The sequence below is a fragment of the Synchiropus splendidus genome, chromosome 7, assembly GCF_027744825.2.
Source record: "Synchiropus splendidus isolate RoL2022-P1 chromosome 7, RoL_Sspl_1.0, whole genome shotgun sequence".
Classification (NCBI taxonomy): Eukaryota; Metazoa; Chordata; class Actinopteri; order Syngnathiformes; family Callionymidae; genus Synchiropus; species Synchiropus splendidus.
This window is the reverse complement of record NC_071340.1, coordinates 17,269,197-17,291,982: the sequence shown is the minus strand read 5'-3', so window position 1 is coordinate 17,291,982 and position 22,786 is coordinate 17,269,197. Positions and strand designations below refer to the sequence as shown.

The 22,786-nt window shown below is 46.1% G+C and overlaps 3 protein-coding genes across 41 annotated transcripts in view; 2 read left to right on the top strand and 1 right to left on the bottom strand.

Annotated features, from left to right (window-relative positions):
- The window catches only part of camk2b1 (calcium/calmodulin-dependent protein kinase (CaM kinase) II beta 1), a 52,267-nt gene extending 48,221 nt beyond the window's left edge, over positions 1-4,046 (top strand). For 6 of the 39 annotated variants that reach the window (XM_053870190.1, XM_053870188.1, XM_053870185.1 and 3 more), the window contains one exon: positions 32-4,044. The gene's annotated coding sequence lies outside the window, so the exon portion shown is untranslated. Of the gene's footprint in view, positions 1-31 lie in introns of all 39 variants that reach the window. The other 33 variants (XM_053870215.1, XM_053870208.1, XM_053870206.1 and 30 more) reach the window with 10 other exon arrangements.
- si:dkey-174n20.1 (uncharacterized protein LOC796174 homolog) lies at positions 3,615-5,581 on the bottom strand. Its single transcript, XM_053870228.1, has 4 exons — positions 5,214-5,581; positions 4,822-5,064; positions 4,459-4,761; positions 3,615-4,398 (listed from the first exon to the last, which is right to left on the bottom strand). The coding sequence occupies exons 1-4, from the start codon at positions 5,332-5,334 to the stop codon at positions 4,139-4,141; spliced, it is 927 nt and encodes a 308-aa protein (XP_053726203.1). The 5' UTR covers positions 5,335-5,581; the 3' UTR covers positions 3,615-4,138.
- On the top strand, positions 5,514-21,477 carry susd2 (sushi domain containing 2). Its single transcript, XM_053870184.1, has 14 exons — positions 5,514-5,843; positions 7,555-7,753; positions 8,004-8,152; positions 8,901-9,240; positions 9,343-9,544; positions 10,463-10,548; positions 10,605-10,858; positions 11,248-11,391; positions 12,111-12,263; positions 12,335-12,541; positions 13,080-13,358; positions 13,424-13,600; positions 17,738-17,834; positions 18,587-21,477. Exons 1-14 carry the CDS (start codon positions 5,786-5,788, stop codon positions 18,630-18,632), a joined length of 2,391 nt encoding a protein of 796 aa, XP_053726159.1. The 5' UTR covers positions 5,514-5,785; the 3' UTR covers positions 18,633-21,477.
- The last annotated feature ends 1,309 nt before the right edge of the window (positions 21,478-22,786 follow it).

The window sequence follows — 22,786 nt, the reverse complement described above, 5'->3', positions numbered from 1 at the left end:
TGATTTATTTACGCTCTTCTTTCTGTTGCAGTGACGCGCCATCTCATCTCCAGCAGAGTTCTGAGGGGGAGGGTAGTGCGGGGGGGCGACTGACCAGATCCAAAAACAAGAAAAAAGAAAAAAAAGCAAAGCTCTACTCTCACTGGACCTCCGTCCCAGCATGCATCACTTCTTCTGCTTCTCTCAACTGACCCTCATCGCCACGGCGACGCTCCTCCCCGACCTGCTCCCCCTTCCTCCCTCTGTCCACCAACACTGCACTGATAATGTAAAGTTCGACCCGCGTCACGACTCACGTCGACAATTGTATATGTCATTTGTATAACTGAAATCTTCGTCACAGGTTCCGTCTTTTTAAGGAAGCATGTTTTTCCGCGCAATTACCAAGTGGCTGTTTTCTATCGTGGCTCCGACGTGCTAAATGATATTAGCGGTTTTTGTATCGTCCGTTGGCTATCATTTCACCGTCGACCCGCTTACCTTCGTCCCTCGGGTGTCTGGGTGCTGGTGTGGCAGCAACAGCAGCGGTGTCGGTTTGAGCCCGTGACTCAGGTGTCAGCTGAACCTCCACGCCGCCGTTCAACTGACACCTGAGCACCTGCACTGTTTCCTTTCGCTGTTACGCTAACCTTACAGCACACGCGTCTCATGGCAGTTGTTTCTGAGCGCTTGTGATGCAACTCATGTTACTGCCAAGCACATTACGGGGGGATGCAGGTTACTACAGTATTTATTACATTAATGATGGAAAATGAAATATTTTTGTGTGTCATTGTTGTAAAACTGGAAATGAATTGACATAATTTATAGGCTGGATATGTAGAGTAAATGAAGAAAGTCAGTGAAATACACTGAGTCCTGACAGTCGTTCCTTGTTTGAGACGCTAGATACGCTTCAATAATGACTCCTTGCTGACAGCAGGGGGAGTCAAAGATTAGGATCCTTAAAATGGCTTTATTCATCACTAACATCACTAAGTGAGCTATAAACAAAGGGACGGAAAGAACAGCATGGTTGACAGGAGCCTATTGAAGTGAGTTCAGATGTATTCAGGCATCCGTATGTTGATGCTGGTGAGGATGATCACCATCATCTTCGGCACATCTTTCGTTATTCGACTCAAAGCTACAAACGTCTTGCTCGCCAGCCTGGATTTAACCCAGAAATAAACACATTACATTATTGTAACATTACAAAGTGGCTTTTCAATGCACGGAGGAACTTCAAGGCCCATCTATGAGGCCTTTATGTACGAATTTACGTAACGGACGAAAGTGCTGGTAACTTTTACGATGTTACCATCACTGATCACATACTTCAATGAGCTCTTTATGTTGCTGTTCACTACTGTTCACACCAGGGGGAGCAGCCCAGAGTCAAAAGGTTATGACGACAACAAACTCCAAAACCAATATGTAGACTGTGGAAGAAGTATTGATCGTGTAGCTCTTGAACTAAAGAAGAATCGGAGGTAGCGTTGTAGGAGAATTTCCGTCATTGTTGCATCAACGCACATCCAGACCATGTAAGTTCGAAATGAGGCCCCTGAGCTGATGAAGCTTGGAGCCTGGCTCAGCGTATCTAGAAGTAGTTTCCAAGTGAGGAACGACTGTCGTTCAGAGTGTTAGCGACGGTGCATGGAGCTCCATATTCGTCAGACTTACCTCCAGCTCGAGGTGCTTCTGTTGCTAGGCGACAGCCGCTGGTCTTTCCCTGAAGCTATTTTTAGCAGAGCAGCGCAGGGTTTGTGGGCAGATATGCTTTGAGGGTGAGGGTGTGTGGCTGCGGGGGCCACCGGTGCAATATGTGCGAAAGTGGACGCATCAGTTCGCCACCTGCAGAGCCTTTTCTTATCAGTTTTCTTTGACTTGTTGTGCAGTTTTTGTTATTTTTTTAAGTGCTTTGGCTGAGACCCGGCGGTCATTTCACATGACTCGTCCTCAGGTTTTTATTTATTTTCCTTATTTATTTATTTATTTTAGCGCTGGATTTTTGTGCTGTACAGCTCATGTACTTGTGCAAGGACTTTTTTTTTTGTTTGCATGTGTTTGTAAAGACCAACCTGGTTTCGCTTCGTGCCATTTGTCATTTATTTAGCTTCTTTTTGGGGGACAGGGGGCGGTGTGCTGCCGTGTTGATATGATTGTACGTTTTCATGTGAATAAAGGCAGTGTAAAACGCTAGCTACTTTCACGCGCGCTTAAGTAGCCTGACAGTTTTCTTTTTTTGTTTTGTTTTTTTTTTATAATTAAAATCTTGTCTTAAACCTGTCCTGGTGTGTCAGAAAATATTGGCAAACAATTCCCTTCAGTTGTCGGTTAGCTTAGCGTTTGCTGCTGCGCTGTGCTGAAAAATTACAGTGTACGTATTTACGAAAAATCAATGTATCATTCTGACACTATCGTACCACAGTTCCCTTTTTTCGGATTTTTCTCCGCGCGCGTAAGAGCAGCTTGTCCGGTCGGCATGCTTTACTTGACCCCGCCCCATTTCAGGCGCTCAAGTGCGACACCGCTCAGTAAAGAGATGGCAGCATGTGGCGTATGATTGTGTTGTTCCTCTGTGTGTTTTCTAACCTCCGAAAGTCACACGCGTTCACACTATTACACAAATATGACTTAACTAGCGACTAACTAGCAGCGTAGCCGGTGTTTTCTTTGCATGAGGGTTTTTTTTTTCCTCTGTGTTTTCCTAAACTTTTTATTTCATTTTCTACTGGATGCTGTCGAACTTTGTGGAACTATTTCTCGCCGCCTTTTAAGTGCGTATAGCTATTTTTATGTCCAGATGATTTAACAAAGAGGATTTTAGGAGGGATGTGTTAACAAGGGAGTCGACGCCATAGAACATAGATGATGAGGATTATAATGATGATGATGTTGATGATGATGATGATTTTGCATGCTTTGCTTTCGGAGCTTTGTGTTGTCAGTGCAAGAATTGCTGTTTCCGAGAAATCTCAACACTTTGTGCACCACCACGGGGCGCACCGGTCGGATGTAAGTGAATGACACGAAATTCCTTGCTTGTTGTCCGTTGATCGTTGAGAACCCCGACATCAACCTAAAAGACTGTCGGACTGATGTCCTACAACCAAACTTTCAGATAATAGCGTTTAAAATCGAACCACGTTGACAAAAATCTGAGCTCCATTATGCTCTGGAAAGATAGAAAATAAAAAGTAATAAAACATCAGTAAATTATTTTTGCTTTTATGTTGGCTTTGGAAATATGCTAGTAGTTAGCACAGGCTAGCCAACTCAGTTTGAGCTAACTTACTGCTTAAATTTAAAGCTGTGTGTAATATTCAGCATTAATATATAGCTAGGTCTATAGTGCTTTTACTCTAGTATCAGCAACAATGCGTACTAGCAAAAAATGAAATGAGAGTACATTTCGCTGAGACAAATCAACGCTGCTACTGCGAACTGTGGTTATAGATCTTTAAAGCTGTTCCATAAAATGAGTCTATCAGAGCCCAGGACTAAGAAATAAATGCATGCTAGCATGCTAACAGTATGCTAAAACAGAAGCTAGCTTGTGGCTATAACACAGCGGCTAGGAGGTTAGCCCTCACTGCCGAGTTTTACAGCCGCTTTTAGCCAAACAAGTTCACAAAATTGGTGTATAAACGACCCAAGCAAACGCTACATGTGGGTTTCTCCTGACAGTTTTAATCATTTGGAAATAGCGCCATCAAACGTAGCACCGTCCTGCACTGACAGCACCAGTGGCTCCTTTCCTCCGTCCGTTAGCTTTGGTTTCTGCTCTTTCCCGTCCTGTTTTTTTGTTTTTGTCCGTTTGGGTTTCTTCTGTAATATAATACAGTCTTTAAGCTCTGGTTGATTCTTGCTCTGTTCTCTTACACGTGTTGAACTTCAAGACAATGTGTTAAGGTGTTATCAATAAAAATGGCAGTTTAAATAGAAACATTCTTTTGTTGTTTCAATCGGGTGAAGAGGTGTCATTCAACATGTGAGACAAATATTTCCCTCCTTGTGTGCAGATTTACACAACCCTATGACTACATTATGAAGCCTTTATTTCTTCAAACATGATTCATAACTTACAAAGACTTCATTGATAAATGATAGCAATAAAGAGTAGCTGCACAGATCTGTGTACAATAAATAACACTCAGGCCAGTTTCACCAGTCTCTCGCTGGCCTCCCACAGCTTTTTGGCCACCCCGGCGTCTCTCGCGAACGGTCGCAACGTGGCTGGTCTGCAGTCCACAAAGTAGCCACCGCTGTGCTTGGCAGCTTCGTCCGACACGGCGCAGTAGATGACCGTCTGAGCGCCGACCTCGGACGACACGAAGAACATCCACATGATGACCTGCATCAGCATCCGGAACAGGAAAGAATAGTGGCACGTCCAGGAGCTCTGCACGAAGCCTGCAAGCAGAATCAACATGTTAGAGTCTGGAGGGGGGGCGGTACCCTGGGGGGGCTCACCAGGGTGGACGGCGTAGGTCGTGACTCCTCGGCCCTCTGCGATGCGCCCCAGCTCCTGGCTGAAGTAGATGTTGGCCAGCTTGCTGCGGCTGTACGTGAAAAAGGGCAGCAGGTTGTAGTTGAGGTCCTGGAAGTCCAGCTTCTGGTACTTGTAGGTGGAGCAGGTCAGGGTCACCACCCGGCTGGGGGCGCACTCTTTCAGGCGGGGGAGCAGCAGGTTGGTCAGGAGGAAGTGGCCCAGGTGGTTGACGCCAAAGCACATGCTGAAGCTGTCGTCGGTCCAGTCCAGCACGCTGGGCATGGCTGCGGAGCGACTCGGGTATCAGACACGTCTCAGGAAACACCCGCCTGGTGCGCGCTCACCTGCGTTGTTGATCAGGATGTCCAGCCGCTTCTCCTTCTGCAGGAAGCTCTTGCAGAACTCCCGGACCGAGCGCAGGTTTGCCAGGTCCAGCTCCATGTGCAGCACAGCCAGGCTGCGGCTCTTCAACTTGATCTCCCGGACCGCCTTCTCGGCCTTGTCCAGGTCCCTGCAGGCGATGATCACGCGGGCTCCTCGCATCGCCATGGCAACAGCCGTCTCCTTGCCGATGCCAGCATTACCCCCTTCAATGAAAACGGTCATTGACAACATCGTGAAGTTCAGTAAACTGATCCCTGTGGAGTTAAAAATAACTTCCATACCCAAGACCAAATAATACACAACTATTATTATAACGTTCATTCGATGTAAATAATCGCCAGCAGATAATTACCTGTAATAACGACCGTTTTCCCATCCAGCCGTTTTGGATCAGTGCAATATCGCCTCTTCTTTAACCATTTCATCACAAAAAAGGTAACTAAAGAGGCCAATATTGTGTAAAGAACGTACATTCTGATAAAATGACCTGAATCTCCAGCAGCTGTTTGCAACACAAAGCTAACAGCAGTTAGCTCGTCAGCTCCTTGTTCACCTCATTCAAACGCCATTGGCTCGGTGTTCGTCAAACGGCTGGTGCTATATCCAGTAGATGCAGCATATATTTATCCGAGATCGAAAAACGAAGAAATAAAGAACTGTTTTTAAAGTCATTTAGTCCTAAATGGTTTCATTCAGTCAGGCTGCAGAGATGAGGGGGTCAGGTGCTGGGCGCATGCGCAAAGTTGCTCGGGATGCCATCCGACAAATATCGCGAGAGAATACGCGACGTTAAACCGCTACCAACGTCCACTTCCTCTGTAAATGAGTTTTCTGTTAGTGTTTTCGCTCGTGTCTGTGGCAGCTTCCTCCACCTTTGACTTCTCTTGTCGTCCACGATAGAGAAATCACTTTCCCCTAAGTAAAATGAAGAATACATTTCTTTGCCTGGGACTTCTTTTTATTTTACCCCGCATCGCTGCAGGTATGTGTTTTCAAATATATATTTCAAGTTTGAAGATGTTTATGTGCAGGATTTTCCATCGTTTGGTCTGCACAGATCACTATTATTTATGTGTGTCTTGTTTGAAAACCCCGCATCAGAACTTCATATATATCTTAAAACGTCACATTACTTGTTGTTAATTAGCAATACTGAAAAAAAAACATGTGGTCAAAGTCATTTCCAACGTCATTTCCCAGGTTTTAATATACAGTAATGTTGGAATGTGATGTAAAAAGAGTCAAGTAAAGCATTTTATGGGAATATTTTTACTGTGTATCCAACTGTGAAGCAGGGATCTTTTCATATATATATATATATATATATATATATATATATATATATATATATATATATATATATATATATATATATATATATATATACACACATATACAGTGGTACCTCGGTTCTCGACCACAATCCGTTCCAGACGGCCGTTCGAGAAGCGAATTGTTCGAAATCTGAACCGATTTTTCCCATTACAATGAATGGAAAAAGAAATAATGCGTTCCAAGCCTGAAAATAATCTTTTGTAGGAGTGAATGTAGAGTGTCTGCTGCAGGTGGCTGTTCCTCTATGTGTGTGGCCGCTGCATGAGGGAGGGGTTGCCGAGTGAGTGAAGAAGTGAAGAGGTGCCCGGTGCGTGTCCAGCTCTGAATGTGCGCTTCTCTGCAGTTTGGCTGTGACAAAGTCATAAACCAGTTTGAGTTCTGGATTTTTGTTCAAAATCCGAAGCAAAAAAATCTTGAATTTTTTGTCCGAACTCCGATTTGTTCGAATTCCGAGATGTTCGAAAACCCAGGTACCACTCTATAATCCTATTATCTAGATCATGTCCGTAGACAGTCTTCCACGATGCACCTCACTGTTGTCCTCCATCTCCAACATTCTTGGTGTCTCTCCAAACCAACTGTCCTCTAGGTTTCCCGCCAAACTCCGCCACACGTTTCTGCTGTGCTCGTCTCTTCTCCTTTCCAGTCTCTCCCAATGACAACCTCAGTTCCTTCCTCTACGACCCTCGTAAATCTGACTCTCTAAACTCCGAAGCTGTTGTTTTCCTTAGACAACGTAACTGGACTCCAGTGGTGGCTTCAGTGGTTTGTTGTCCATTCCAAAATTGACGTTGTGATTTTACTCTGGCTTCTGAAACCATCACTGAACTGTTGACTGCCAGCCATGACCCTCGGGTCCTCAGGCTCAACTCTTAAGGTGACAGCGCACCTCGATTTAAGGGCGCCTGCTTGAAGAGATTTTAAATAGAGCCTGCACCTCAACTCAACACTTTACAAGGAGATATTATGTAGATATTTCACTTATCCAAATGTACGGTATGCAACACCAATATATACATTGCTCTCCTTTGCTTATTTAAGACTGTGGTTATTTGTATTATGTGTATATGACGTATCTGTTTATTTATTTTATTCCTTTGTGTTGCTGCCATGTACATTCTATATGTCCCGTTGATATATATGAACTCTTGTTCCTTTACTGCTTGGAAAAAATGAATTTTAAAAAAGATGTTTTCAGAAAAAGATAGTTTCCTTAAAGTCTCGTTATTTTCAGTGTTTTTCCATTTCTTTCTCAGTGTTTTTGTGGATTATTTTCTGACGCTCTTTGCGATGCAGATTTCCAGAATAGACCCTCAGCTCCTCACATTTTGGCTCTGCTGATCAGGTGTTTGTCGCAGGTCAGTCGTGCCGAGGCAACTGTGGAGTCCAGCTGCCAGGATGCTCCTGCCTGGCCACCTGCGCAGGTTTGCTGGACTGTTGCTCAGACTACAGAGAGTTCTGCCTCCAGGTGGCGCCACACTCCAGCTGCATGCTTGGAGGACGCTCCCTGAAGATCCTGCAGGTGGTGTTTGACCCTGGTCAGCTGCTCCTCTGCAGGTCCGTGTCCCCAGACCTCCTTCGTGTTCATAGCTGGCCTGCTTGTGCCACCTCCTCAGAACTTGGTTTGGTTTGAGCTGTTTTTTTTTGTCTTCATTCCTTTTGTGTGACTTATTAACCTGTAATTGCTCACACATTGGAAGAGTTTTGTAAGTCATTGATAGGGACCATCAGAGGAGGCTCCATCCAAGCGGCTGCATGAATAAACAGATGTCACGCCCTGTCATCTGTCTGCTTGTCGTGTGTCCAGGTTTGGAGGCGAAGTCATGACCGAAGGGTTTGTGGACGAAGAAGGCAGCGGCCACTGTGTCACCCCTCTGGTGCTGGAGACCGGCTGGATCCAGTTTGGAGTCTCCACAGACGGCTCCACCTTCGACAGATCTGGAGAGTACCTGTCGGGTGAGGCGTCTCCTTCGTTCCTTCCATCACTTTATCATTCCAGTAACATCATTATCTTTTTATGTCTGTTGTAAAACTCTCGGAAGCAACAGCTTTACAATCCTAGCCTCACTGCAGATGATGGCAGTAACCACAGAACAGATTGAATATCATATCAAGCTCATATCTGGGTGAAAGTTTTGAAGAGTATTGCAAACAAAGCCCACAAATGTGTCGAAATATTGGCATTATTTAAAGGTCATTTAACCGAGCGGATGATCAATGACCACAATAATAATTCAAAATACTTGGTAAAATGTAAATATCAACCAAAAAGGTCAAAAGATGTTTCAGTTTTAAAGAAAAAATAAATGAGAAAATGTATAAAAATAAACAATATGGCAAAAGAAGAGTACAATATGTGGTGCATTAATGAAATTTGTCAGATTCTTTGACAAATACAGCATCAAAAGTGGAAAAGTAGTCCAACATAAATGGTGTTGTGGAAGCTGAGTCACATCAGTGTGAATTTGAAACGATGGCTGTAAAACAAAACAAGAGAAATGGTGCCAAGTCGTCCAGAAGAGAGTAGCGCCAATATCTTTCATACCAGTGGGATGTCTATATGGGAGGAGGCCCCGGGGTCGACCCTTTGACCTTGGAGGCAGCAGCTATGAGATGTGTATGAGCAAAAGAGATACGCGACATGAAACAAAGAATTGGTTTTGAGGGTTCCCTTCCATCTAACACAGCTCTGATGTGTGTCCAGTGCACCCCAGTAAAGCCGACCCGGCTTTCCAAGTCGCTCTCATCAACTCCACCCGGTGGATGAACTACGGCACAGCCAACGTGTCGGGGCGGCTGGAGGTGAGGTGGGACGGCCGGCTGGTGCAAGCCGAGCGGGTCAACGTGGAGCTGTGGGGTTACAGAGAGACCCCCAGGAGCACTGGCAACAGCAGCCGGCCGGAGCTCAGATATTTGTACTCCCTCGCGAGAAACGTCTCCAACTCTGGGTCCTTCAGCTTCACCCCGAATCCCTCCGAGGAGTTCTCCCTCTGGGAACTGGGCAACATCCGAGTCACGGCCGCCTCCGCCTCAGACGGAAGCAAGTAAGCAGAACCGCTTTTTAGGAACCGGTCTTGTCCTCCAGGGGGCGCCAGGGGCCGCTGGTTTGACGGTCTGCAGGTCACAGGTGTCCCGTGTTCCTGCAGGAATGTCGGGGCTCTCTGGAGCGCGGGTCACATCCTGGCGTGGCACCTTTCACAGGACTTCAGGGACGACTCGGTAGCATGGGCTCAAAAGAGGTGTCAGCAGTGGGACGCTGGTGAGAGCACGCTGCCGGACTTCCTGCGCGACCTCCAGGACTGTCCCTGCACGCTGACACAGGCCCGCGCTGACAAAGGCCGCTTCCTCGTGAGTGCTCCAGAACCGTGTTATAGCTCAGCATGAACACGTTTATTCATGTAGACCTTCCTTCTTCTTACTTCTTTGCTCATAATTCTGATTTTCTGCTTCTTCACTATTTTTTAATTGTTCTATTTTTTTGTGAAGGAGTTTTTTTTAATCTGAATTCAGACATTAGATAACTCAGTTATTTTCACATTCCCTAAATATTTTTCATAATCATGACTTTGGATCTCATAAATATCAATTTTCCTCACTTCATGCCTGGATTCTGGATTATTAATCCAAGGAGGATTTGCACTTTTACCTTGTTATCTCCACCTTCACCTCCACCTGACTTATAATGACTTTTTTTTGCTTTCATCTCCTACACTCATACTTCTGAATTTGTATCTCTACAATATAAACTTTCATTTCATAAGCATGGCTCTTCATCTGAGAATTTTAGTATTTTTATTGGCATATATATTTTTTTCTACCTCTCAGATTTCTCCTCCTTTCCTCCTTATTTTTCATATGTATGTTAAGTTTGAATCATGACGTCTTTTGTCTCATGATTTGAGTGAATCTGACTTCATATCTTTCATTGTACAAGTTTGGACATTTAGACTTTTCAGTCTTGTAATTGTTTTTCTTTAAATTGTTGCTTAAATTAATGTTTTCCCTCATAATGACTATTTTTAATATGTAATATCGCCTCTGGTAGTCTGATACTCATCCTGAAATTGTGAGTCAAAAGTCGCCTTTTGTCTCATCCCATCTTAAGAGGCAGGTCTTACTGTCTTTGAAGTGATCGTTTTTATTTGTGTAACGTATGGCAGCTTCATAACAAATAATGATGACAGTCAAAGGGTGGGGCCCAGGACAGAGCCATGTGGAACCCCAGTACTGATCAGGTAAAGCAGGAGTAACTCTCTGCTCTCTCAGACGGACTACAGCTGTGACATGGACAGAGGAAGTGTGTGCACCTACCACCCGGGAAGCGTCCACTGCGTCCGAGCCGCTCAGGCCAGGTACTCCCGTGTCCAGACGTCCTCACGCCGCCATGTCACATGATCATTTCTGGCAGCCCCTCGCAGGGAGCCGGACAACAGTGTTGCTACGACAGCCGCGGTGCTCTGGTGCTGACCGGTGACTCGGTGGGGGGCAGCACTCCCGACCGGGCTCACGACTGGGGGTCGCCTCCCCGGGTGCCCCGGTACTCCCACTTGCTGGATGACGTGCTGAGCTTCCACCACTGCTGCCTGTGGTCCCACAACTGCCCACTGTACCTCAAACACAGACCCTCCACCGGCTGCCAGCGCTACCGACCCCCCACTGCCGGTGAGTGACGGTGTGTGTTGAGCCTCATGAACTCCTGCAGTGAATCAGTGAGTCGCCTCAGTCCAGCTGAGCTGACCACAGAGCTCAGCCAGCCCCTCTGAGGCCCGCGTCTGTGTTTGACATGTGGTGGAGACCCGTCACGAGTGTTGACTTGATGGAGACCAGAAAGTCAAACTCCAGTGGAGGCTGGATTATGGACTGAATTATGAGTCTGAAAACATCTCTGTCTTTGTTTGCCACCACCAACAAACAGCCTGAGCGAGTCCCCGCCGTGTGTGAGAAAGTGAAGGGATGATCATTCATAATCCAGCTAATCTCTCCAACCAGCTCGCCGTGTTTGTTTGTCCCACGTAAACACTCGGGCTCTGTCTTCCCTCCACGTCTGTCAGGAGTCGTTCTGGGAGATCCACATTTCATCACAGTCGGAGGTCTGGACTTCACCTTCAACGGCCGAGGGGAGTACCAGCTGGTTCTGGTGCCGGAGAGAGCGCTGAGTGTGCAGATCCGGACTGAGGCCGTCAGACTGCCAGATGGTGAGTCCGCTCAGATGGGATCTGGTCGGGTTCAGGTGGTCCGGGGAGGACGTGCACGTGTGACCTGGAAGTATTGGACGTCTAATATTGTCTTCATCAGATCTTCATATCTCGTGGTCTTCTTTGTGAGTGAGCGAAGTCATGAGTGAAGAAAGAGTTCTGTCTGGACTCTCATGGAGCGAGAAGCTCAGTCATCCAAGAGAGACCCGGAGGAGAACCCCTGCTCCTTCAGGACCAGACAGTTGAGCTGACTTGTCTTCTGTAGAGGCGTCCTCTTGGCTGGAGGCCTGGACAGAAGAGAGTCTGGCACTCAGTTGCCATGGAAACGAGACCAGACAATAGTCGTCTCCCAGTACATGTGGGGTTGAAAACAAAGCTGACAGTCACAACAGGTTATGAAGTAATAAAAGTTTATTCACTGAAATAGTTTACATGTTTTTGGTCATGAAGTGATTCCAAAGATTGTGGAGAAGTCTTTGACATCACCCGTGGACTGACATTTGACCTATACACACCTTCATCACTTTTCATTTCTTGACTCCTATTTCAAGCCATGAAGTCCAGTTACATACAGTTTTAAACAACATATACGCAAGTCCCACTGGAAGAGGCAGAACTTGGTGAGGTGATTTGAACCCCAGACCTTTTGTCATTGTCCTCATGGAGGAGTCCCTAAATCCATCTTTGTTTCCCCCGCTGGTTCGTTTTTCCGTCACCAGGTGGGGAGGCCAAAGCGACTCGACTGTCCTCCGTAGCGATGAGGCAAAACCTGTCTGACATCATCGAGGTGCGACTTGTGAACCACAGTCTGCAGGTGCTGAGGAACCAGAAGGTTCTGCTGTTCACTGAGCAGAGCTGGATGGACCTGAAGGGTGAGAGGGGTTCAGGAGCAGGGGGAGGAGGTTGGTCACTCGGTGCTGCAGGTCTGAGATTTGATCCGCAGGAGCCTTCCTGTTCTCGCCGACTCAACACAATGTCACGGTGATGCTCTTCTCTGGTGCGGCCGTGGACGTGCAAGTCTCTGACGGGAACATGGCCGCCACCGTTCTGCTCCCACCAGAGTTCCCCGAGACCATCGAGGGTCTCCTGGGTTCCCTGAGCGCCGGAGTGAATGCCACAGACGAGCAAGTCTTCGCCTTCGCAGCCAGCTGTGAGTGTCAGGCAGAATCCCACTCCTGCTCTCATCTAGCTTTTTTTTCTTTCTGCTACATGTTTATGGATTTTTGTATATAATTTATACTGAAAATACTTCCTTCCCCAAATCCCAACTTTTCTTTTTTTGTAATTTCAATGCTTTTTAATTATTCAAATTTATTAGTTTTCTTCAGGTAGATATTTAACTCCATTACTTTTATTATGCAATTTCAAAATATGTATTTTTTGAAATTCATTTTCATGTTTTCTTTTTATTCCATAAGATAAAGTACAGTTTTTGAAAAAGTAAACAATACTTGATTCCAACGTACTTATTTTATTTTACATTGTTTTACAGAGCCTCATGTTAAAAAAAATATTTTAAATAATTTTTACACTTTTTTGTTGTTTCCTCTCCTGAAAGTAAAAACTAAAAACAAATATATTGTTTCATATTTCATGACCTGACCTACCTTTGTTTCGATCTTATAAATCGAGGCATTGCTTGAGGAAATCTAAAGCTTCTTTGGCTGACCTTGAGTCTTCATCCTCAGGGAGCATCTCCAAAGACTCATCTCTCTTCACGTATGACTCCGAGTTTCTCCTGAGCTCTTACCATCACCCTCCGAGCCATGACCCCACTTTTGTCCCGGACTTCGCTCCAGCCCAGGACCCCAGCAACCCGCTGGTGTCCGCCATGCTGCTGATGTGTTCAGGGGCCGGAGCCGACTTCTGTCAATACGACACCCTGATGACTCGTCGGCTGGAGGCGGGAAACGCCACCTTGAGGTTTTACCAAACTCACCGAAGACTGGTCAAGGACCTGGAGACAGGTTTGTCGTTTATGTGAGGTTCTGACTCGGTCCAGTTTTGAGTGAGTTGACTCGTCTCCCTGCAGTCGTGTCATGTGGTTGGATTCCGACGCCCAAAAACGGAAAGAAGGACGGGACCAGTTACCTGCAGGGAGACACCCTGACCTTCTCCTGCAATGACCAGTTTGAGCTATATGGGTCGACACAGCGCACCTGCCTGCCAGACGGTGTCTGGTCCGGCCAGACGGCTCACTGCGTCACAGGTAGGTGAAGATCCGGGCGTTGGAATTAGGATCTCACCAGGAAAGACGCCTATTGTGTTTATTCCACACCAAGGTTTTGGTTCTAGTCAGGTCAAAGGTCATGGCCAAGTCGCGGTGAGGTCACCTAAGTGTGCTTGCAACAATGCTGATTCTTCCTCCACTGTCTGAAAACAGGCTCTGAAAAAAAAGTCCACTGATCTAGTCTTCCTCTAATAGCTGTTTTTCATCCCGGTTCCTAGTCAAAGTAGCGCCTCACGGCCTCCTGCCGCTGTGTGTTTGCTGATACTGACCGAGGGCGAGAGGATTCAAGGGATCTTCCTCCACTTCAGCCTCTTTGAAAGTGGAGATCCTCCGCAGTCGGAGGCCATTAGCTACAAGCCATAAAAGTCTTAACCTGGACTCTCCCGGCTTTGTGTGCTCTATTAGAACCACCTGGACCGTCTGCTGGCCTGGCAGCTCTCGGGGGGTTGTAGTTTCTCGTGCAAACTCAGGGTGGCAGTGTTTCCTCTGCAATCCGCTCAATTTATACCGTTTCTACCGTTAGTTTTTAAACTATCAGACACCCTCGTTCATCTGTTAGATCTTTTAATGTTGGTCATTATCAGGGCGCAGGAGTTGTCACCTCTGTCAGTACATTTTATCAACATTATTTTCATTTGTCTTTAGTCCTCCCTCAGCAGCTGTTGTGACTAGCATCCAGCTTCCTGCGTCTATGTAGAGCTCCGTCATCCAGACCAGACTCAGAGTAGATCTGCTGCCCCACAGTGAGAGAAGCCAGCTGTGATCAAGAACAATCTAGTGTCTTGCTGACTGAGCGCCCCCTCAAGTCACCCTTGTGTGGACGTTTCACCTGGTCAAGGGTCTGAGTCTCTCTGACTCAAGGTTTCTCGCTCCGCCTCAAGTATCAGAGTAAAGTGGAGCCAACATGAGTTACTCTGACTTAAACCAGGTTTCACCTCCTGACCCAAAACAGGTCGCACTTTCATGTAGCTCTTCTCCGACTCCTCGTCGCTGATGATCTTTCTGTCACTCCCAATTACACAAGCGAGAGCTACGATCCGCCAACATGACCGGCGGCGCTGCGCGCCTGGCGTGCCGTGAACCGCGGCCTCACGGAATACCTGAACGCCGGAAACGAATCCTTCCTCCACTTCTGCCTCGCTGCTCGAGAAGATTAAAAAACCTTCCTCGGCACAGTTAATGAGTCTGTGTTGATGTGACGCCTGTCAGCAGAGGCGGCGGCAAAACCCCACCGTCTGAAGCGGATCTCTAATCTACGCTCCCAGCCGCAGACGGATTAGAACCTGCAAACACACTGGCTGTCAATGAGCTGAGTGGAGGGGAGGGCGGGGCCGGTGTCAGCGGCAGACCCACACAGCGCCACCTGGCTCACCACTGGTGAATATTAATGCCGGCACGATCAGAGCCGACAGCTGCGATCGCCAGGAATAATGACTCAGCTGCAAGATAAAGCTCTCAGCTCCGAGTCACTTCTTAATGTCTCTCTCTTCCGAAGAAGCCGCTGCTGGAGTTCCAACAGAAACACGGCTTCCTCTCTCACCTACTGCCACTAGTGAACCTGGCTGATGCTCTGATGCAGTGCTGGAAGTGCAGAGTCCACAAACTATTGTCTTTCAATGACACCTGTTGCATTGTCACGCACATGTGTTTGTGTTTGTGTTGTTTGCATGCAGGCTGCTGCATGTCGTCCTCATTTCAGCATCATATTGTGATTCCGCAGACCACAATATGTGCAGTCATGTGGCGCTTCTGTGACTCGCACACTTGCTCCGTTGCCTTCCTGCCCTTTGTCCATGATTCTTAAGTCTCATGTGGTGCATTTGTGCTGCACAATAACTTCTGGAATCACCTTTTGTACGTTTGGGTGCTTTTCTGAGTTGCATTTGTGCCTTTGTGAATCGAACACGTGTTGGCGCGGTTCAGATATCCATTTTTATGATTATGTATAATTGCTACGCTTTAGTTTTATCATCTGCATACGTCTTTTGGATTTGCGTATTGACGTTTGTGCATGCAGGAATGTTGACAGCAAGTTGTGCATATTTCCCACAGTAGTCTGACAGTGTGCGATTCGCACTTGGATATTTGTGTTCTCCACATGTCCACCAGTGATTCTCATGCATGTGTTTTTATTTATTGTGTGTGTTTTTGATCCTCACACGGCCTCAAGGTGTGTCGACCCATGTAGACTTTGGTCCATCTAACCTTTTGTTCTGAGTCTGCTGTTTGTACACACTGTACTGCAACAAGTACGGATGCTCCGTTCAGGGGTTTTGCTGCTGATCAACAATATCGATCTTCCACGGATCACTGATACCGATCACATGGATCGACAATAAATTTATCATCAAAATGATGTGAAAACATTAACCATTAAATCGTTTTATTTCAGACATGTTTTAATATACCTCTTCAAAATGGCAAAAATAGAAAAAAAAACCTAGCTGAACGCAGCAACTATTCTGTCAAAAGGACAACTGAAAAACATTTACCAGACGTCGCAGTTTGGTGAATCTCTTGAGACTTTGCTATGTCCGTGAATATTGACATGCTGGCCACTTGTAGCAGGACTCCGAGACAGTCATGTTAAAGTGAAGGAAATGAAGTAGCCTCGCACATGTGTCGAAAATCCTCTTGATGGGTCAAGTTAAATTCAACCAGAACCAAGTTAATGATGGATTTTTAAACTTTTATTGATTATTTTTTCTTTGGTGCAGGAGGAAACGCTACTGATGTGATGTACTGATGTTGCATTTCCTCTCTAATGTCAGAAATAAAATGATCCAGCGCGACAGAACGTAGAGGCGAGTAACAGCGGCCACTTAAGTGCAACTACTGCGTCCAGGTGGCCAACAAGAGACGATACACTCTGACACTTGTTAAACTTTCACCTTGTAGTTAAAAAAAAAATCAAAAAAGTAAAATGATAATAAAAACAATGGGGCATTGCCTACATTTTATTATATAAATGACAATACATCACTTTCTTTTGTTTTTCATACTTGTTGCTTTTTGTGTGTGGTTTTCGGTCCAATGGGTTAGAGTGTGCAAAAGCAAAACATTGACTGTACGTTCGTATAACTGAGACTGTGCTCAAAAAAATGACCCCATACATGGAAAAACGCTGGACCTCCAAGAAGCCCAACCTCAAAATTGACATGAAAGACATTGTTTAGGCAATGAGAGCTGTAATCGGCTGCCAAATGTAACTTGACAAGTAACTTGTAATCTAACTTAGTTACTTTTAAATTCAAGTAATCAGTAAAGTAACTAAGTTACTTTTTGAGGGCGTAATCAGTAGTCGGATTACTTTTTCAAAGTAACTGTCGCAGCACTGCTGCTGACTGAGCAGCAAGTACGGAGAAGCGGATGCCTCACAACCAGCGCTGCTTCATCAGAGCGCCGACTGTCACACGTGATCGGTTGTTGTTATCAGCAATGACGGGTAGTGATCAGCTGATCACGGTCGGTGACCGATCGATCGGAGCGCCCCTTGCAACAAGGATTCGAGGACCGTCATTTCCATCAGGGGTTGAACTCTAAGTGCTCAGTAGTGAGCCCACATGGCTGTTCTCCGTTTGGTGACCTCTTCAGAGCTGAATTCCAGAGAGTTTGTTAATGGAATATTTCGTAGTTCTGCTGGTGCTCGTACCAATGGCGGTGGAGATGACAGGTCTGACGAAAACAGTAGCTCTGCCTGGAACTGACCTGTGAAGAAGAAAGATCCACAGAATCGCTGTCATCTCCTTCTCAAGATAAGGACGTGGCTGAGGGCCGTGCAGGCGCGCTGGGGTTATCAAAACACAGGGCTGATATCATCTCCTCTGGGAGATAAACTTCGGACCGGCTTCTTTTTCCCATCAAATTGCAAATGTAATCATCGCAAGCCGGAGGAGCAACAAATCTCCAACAAACTTTGAGGTTTCATGTGGCGTCTGGTCAACTCAGGCTGATCCCTGGTGGCGTCAATGACGCAGTGTTTAAGTCTTGGTGGACGTGCAGCAGATGTTTGTGATGGGACTGATAAAGTCAAGATCGTGGAGATGCCTGAAGTCTCACATCAACACCAGCGTTGTTGCTCGGCGACACAGCGTCCTAATGTGCTCCTCTCTGCAGACAGCATCCTGGGCTTCATCCTCGGTGGCGTCGGATCTGTGTCGGTGCTTGTCACGATGGGAATCATGATCAGACTCCACATCAGGAAACAAGACCGGTGAGTTTCTCCGTGCAGAGCCTCCAGCCACCCGCTGGTGGAGTCCGGTCCCCTCCACCACCAATACCAAAGCAGATGTAGGGATTAGAGAGTCCTGCGTCTCATAAAAAGGTCCCGCTCTGCTCCGAGGTCCTGAAACCCACCTGCGTCTTTGATTTCTCGATGTGACGCATGACTTTCCTCTCATCATCCCAATGAACCCTCCGGTCCTCGCTGCAGGGCGTGCTCGGGCAAATTAGAGGGCCTCTTTTACGACCTGACTCGGGCTTCCCCTCCTCCCCGGGTGAAGATGGATGTCATGAGTGAAGCTCAGAGGAAGAGCCGACTCTCGCTCGGCCACGCGATCGTACACATTCCATAAGTGTGAGGCTGAGCAGACAAGTGTGGGCAGGCCGGGGCCGCATCATAGGGGAAGAGAGGGTGGGCCAAGGGAGCACCAGGGTCTTACTGGATTTCAGATCATGTCTGGGTTACGTGTCTGGAAGGCGAAGCGTGCGCGGTGCTTTCCACGTCTGCACTGAGTCTGCATGTTTCAACGGGCCGCGTGTGTTGTCAAGAGATAAAAGAGTGGAATCTAAACATGCAGGGGATCAGATCAAAGGAGAAAGAACAATGTGAGATTTAGTTTACTTAAGTCAGGTTTAGTTTATTTAAGTCTGACTTCAGTTTGTCTCAACTTTGGCTCAGCTCCTGCAAGAGTCGGGATCCCGTTTCCTGGAATCGTGTTCTGAACGTCTGAATTTGTGTTTCAGAGAGAAGAAAGACAAAAGCGGATCCGCGGCACAACAAACTTGTTAACCCCCTCTGGTGCTGCTCGGCGGTCGTTTGCTTCAGTCGATTTCAGTTTTTATCTCGGAGCCCATTAGCACAGGATTCGGGGGGAAACGTTGTCTTTATGTCGCCACCACGCTCCAGCGATCGTCACGAGAGAGAAACATCACAACAATCAACACTCCGGCCTCTCGGGCCGATCCACAGCAGATGTGTTTGGATCAGAGGTGCAGCGGAGCGGCTCGGTCGCGCTCCACCGGCTGAACTTTCATCATCTCAGCATCGCTCTCCGTCAAACTTCTGCTGACGATTCGCTTTCCCGCCTTCCATGGAACCTGTGCTCTTACACTCCAGGGTAAAGTGAACGGTCATTTAAAAAAAAAAAAACACTTGTGTAGCGCCACCTATAGAGGACCAGGCGACTCTCCCGCGCCTCTCTGGCGAGGCTGCCGTCCTGCTGCTGGCACGTCTGGTACAGCAGCCCGTTCATACCATCTCTTTTTCGCTCAAGAACAAATGATGAAGTGTCTCACTCAGACAGTGTCGCAGTTCTATAAAGCAGGCTAGTTCAGTGTGCGAAGTCTTTGCAACATTTTCAGTCTGATAGAAAATGTTGTTGCCAATGTGAGGAGATTTCATGGATTCTCTCACATTCTTTCTATACACTATAGGTCTATGCTGATGTCAGCTGCGCCGTGTAGTGCTCCCCTTCCCACACACACTCACAGCGAAGAAGCCGGTCAAATGTGCAACTTCCAGCTGTTTTTAAACCCGACGCACTTCCAACGTGACCACACACTTTCACAACAGAACGATGAAGTGATCCTTGTCGGTCCCGCAACGCCAAAGACTGTCTGCACTGCGGAGCTAATAGAGCTAACATGACGTCTCACTTCAAAACTTTGACCCTCATAGACCATCAAAGTTTGCTCCGTTATTTAAAAGTTGGCTAAAAACTTAAGGCAGAACCAAATAAATGTGCTCGATAATGTGAAGAGAGAAAGAATCGTTGTTGTTATGGAGCGAGCTGAGGCAAAGAATGGAGGAAAATTCCCCAAAGTACAATAGAATCATGCAGAAGAGATGGTGATGGAATTTAAACTACCATTTAAAATATATATCCTGATGTCCTTTTGCCATATTCCCCACGCCTTTCTGGAGACATCTGGAAACAATAGATTTTCTGCTATTTGTTTCTGCAAATAAAATGCCAAAATAGCTGAGGGACAGCAGCTACTATTGATCACAAACTAAAAGAGATTTTCTACAGGGATTTTTTGACTAAGCACAATTTGGCACGCTTTGGCTAAGTTTCCTTTGGTGGTTCCACTGACCCAAGCGTGCCATGGTTGAAAACACTGCAATAGATGATCTTTTTTTTTGTTCAATTCAACAAAAGTACAAGCTGAGACTTCAAAGATCCGCATCAGTTCAGACACATGAGGTATTTATCTATCTATCTATCTATCTTGAGTTCATGTGAGAGGAATGTGGGTTTGTTGAGGGCTGATATCGCCCAAAATGCTCCTCGTCTGCAGAACGTGAGGAAATGAAGGAACATTCTGTGTTGTTTACTGAAGCAGACGGCTTGCTTTGTCACTCCTGAGAGTGTTGTATGAGCCACCGTGACAGGACACGAGTCCAGATGGCTGAAAAACAGAAAAGGATTGTTGAAACGGAATCTTTTATTTCCCACCTGATCAGAGTTCTTATTTCAGCTTGTCTACTGTGAATGACGGCGATGTTATTTTGGGGTACATTTCGAAGCCCGTGTTGGGGCCAGGTCTGTTGGATCTGGACTTCCAAAAGCGGGCGAACCCCTTCGGAACCGCAGGAATGCTGCCTCTGGTTGGGCCACATGTGACCCGCTGTCATCTCAGGTTACCCCTCCGCCACTTTGAACCCCACTCCTTGTTAAAAACGGTCCCTCGGGGGTTCTGGCAGCACGGAGTGGATCTCTGCTTCTGATGATACTTTGAAGTCTCCATGAGCTACGCTTCCCAGCCGAACTCTGGAGATGTAAGAGCATATCTCACACACCTGAGAAGCGGCTCACGCGCCCACCGTTTATCTGCCTGTGTTAAGTTTGTGTCATCAGCTTGAATCAAGTGTTTCCTGTAGGATAATAAAAACAAGAGTCCTCACCAGCTTCATGGTTGTTTAGTCGCTGGTTTGTCAAGACTAAACCTGCTGCAGAAAGTTGTCTCCAGAAACCACCATGTTTTTGCACTTTTCTGTGTCTCTGTGTCTGTGTCAACTTTGGAATTATCTTCCCCTTTTTTAATTTTAGGTTTTACATTTTTACTTTTATTTTTCAAAGTATTTTCAAAAGCAATTGTTACTTAGATTTTTTTTTCTGGTGTCTTTATTTTTAAAGTATTGACTGAGTTGTTTTTGTGCTTGTTTAATGCTAATATGTTGCCGATTTATCTTCTCCACTTATTTCTTTTCTGATGATTTCTGTTTTTCATACATTACATATATACATTGTGTCTTTACATTTTTTTTTTACTTTTTGCAGGACTATTTCCAAACCCTATTCAGGAGATTTCATGCATTTTTCATGTATCATCAACTCACAGTTGCTTTTTGTTTTGTTTTCTCACTACTCTGATCAAGCTTCTCCTGGAATCTTTTTTCCCCTTGAACCTCTTCAGACCTGATCCTTGGGATCTGAATCACATAGAAGGAGGAAAAACTGAACCTTCGAGCAAAGTCACTTTTTACAAACAAGAATGTTCTTGTTTGGGGACAAATATTGTTGTTAACATGCTGTCTTCAATTTCAATGCTACTAAAATGTGTCAATATTCCCAGCTCAAATGAAGCTGGGGACTTGATTGTATTGTTTGTACACTGGATTCCTTCTCAAAACCAGAATAAAATGTTCTATCCTGTTGTCTTTCATGAGTCTACTGTGTTTGAGTGTTTCATCACTACAAGATGGCGCAGGCAGTGGCCCTGCATGTGGCCAGCAACTTTGAAACAAAACAAAATTCCATGTCACTGAAAGGCGTCAATGTAATCTACGTGTGTGGGGGACGTAAGAGGTTAAACTTGAAGGAAAGTGTTGCTGCTGAGTGTAGATCAGGCAGCTCCCTATGACCTGCTGAAGTTTGTTTTTAATTTCATGGCAGTATGAAGAAACGATTTCTAGATTTAGTTTAGAACATGAGGAGATCAACCCATGTGTGATGAGTGAAGGCATAAGCCGGGTCCTTTCTCTCCGTGTAACTCGCTGACCTGCCCGTCTGCAGAGTCTGACTCGATGAGCTGGTTTGCTGCGCAGCACCGCCAATGTTTGTTTGTAACCCACCTGCATGAGCTCCTTCAAACGCGGCCCGAAGCTAAGGTGACTGTTGCAAGTCGCCTGACTTTTCCTTCTGCCCAGATCTGCCCGACAACCGGGTTTAGGAAGAGCCACAATCCTCTGAAGTGGTTTTAGATCAGGTTTTATTTTGTTTTGGGCGTGTGAGTTGTGTTTCATGTCGATGGTGGCGGCGCAGGTGTGTGCTAATGCGCCGCTTAAGACGACTCACACTCACCTCTGAAGTCAGATCCAGCGTCTCACTGCTGAATCCTGAAGTGGTGTGAGCTTGAATGCTGACATGCTAGCTAGGATAGGTGAACCTTTATAATGCTGTTTTAAAAAACGTACTGCCTGGGATATTGAAAAGCAAACTGTATCAGGCTAGCATATCTAACATGCTAATCAGAGGCAAAAACATGCAGGAGACCAGAGGCGCGTCAGCATCACTGATGCGCTAAAAAAACTGAACGCTGAAGGTTTACAAACTGTCGCCACATGACCCGCTCAATTCACATTACATAATGTGGTAAGTCGCTATTAGCCTGCGAAGTGTACTTGCTTTTATATGTGTTGTTTATCAATCATTGTATTGTTATTACATTGTTAGCGAAACGTTCACGTTATCATGTTGTGTTAATGTTAGCATGCGTGTTGCTACTTAACGTGTCTTTACAACCTGATGCTCCACAAGCTATTCACATGATCGTAATGTTAGACCATGCTGTCGCACTCGTAGTGTAACCAAATCTGTTTGTTGCATCTTACAGTTTTGACTGTTGCGCTACAGAAGCTATTGAAGCCTAATGCTATGGCCAGGTTTCTGAAACAGTAGCGCATCTCTGTTGTAGTTTCCTCTGAGCAGTGACTTAGCT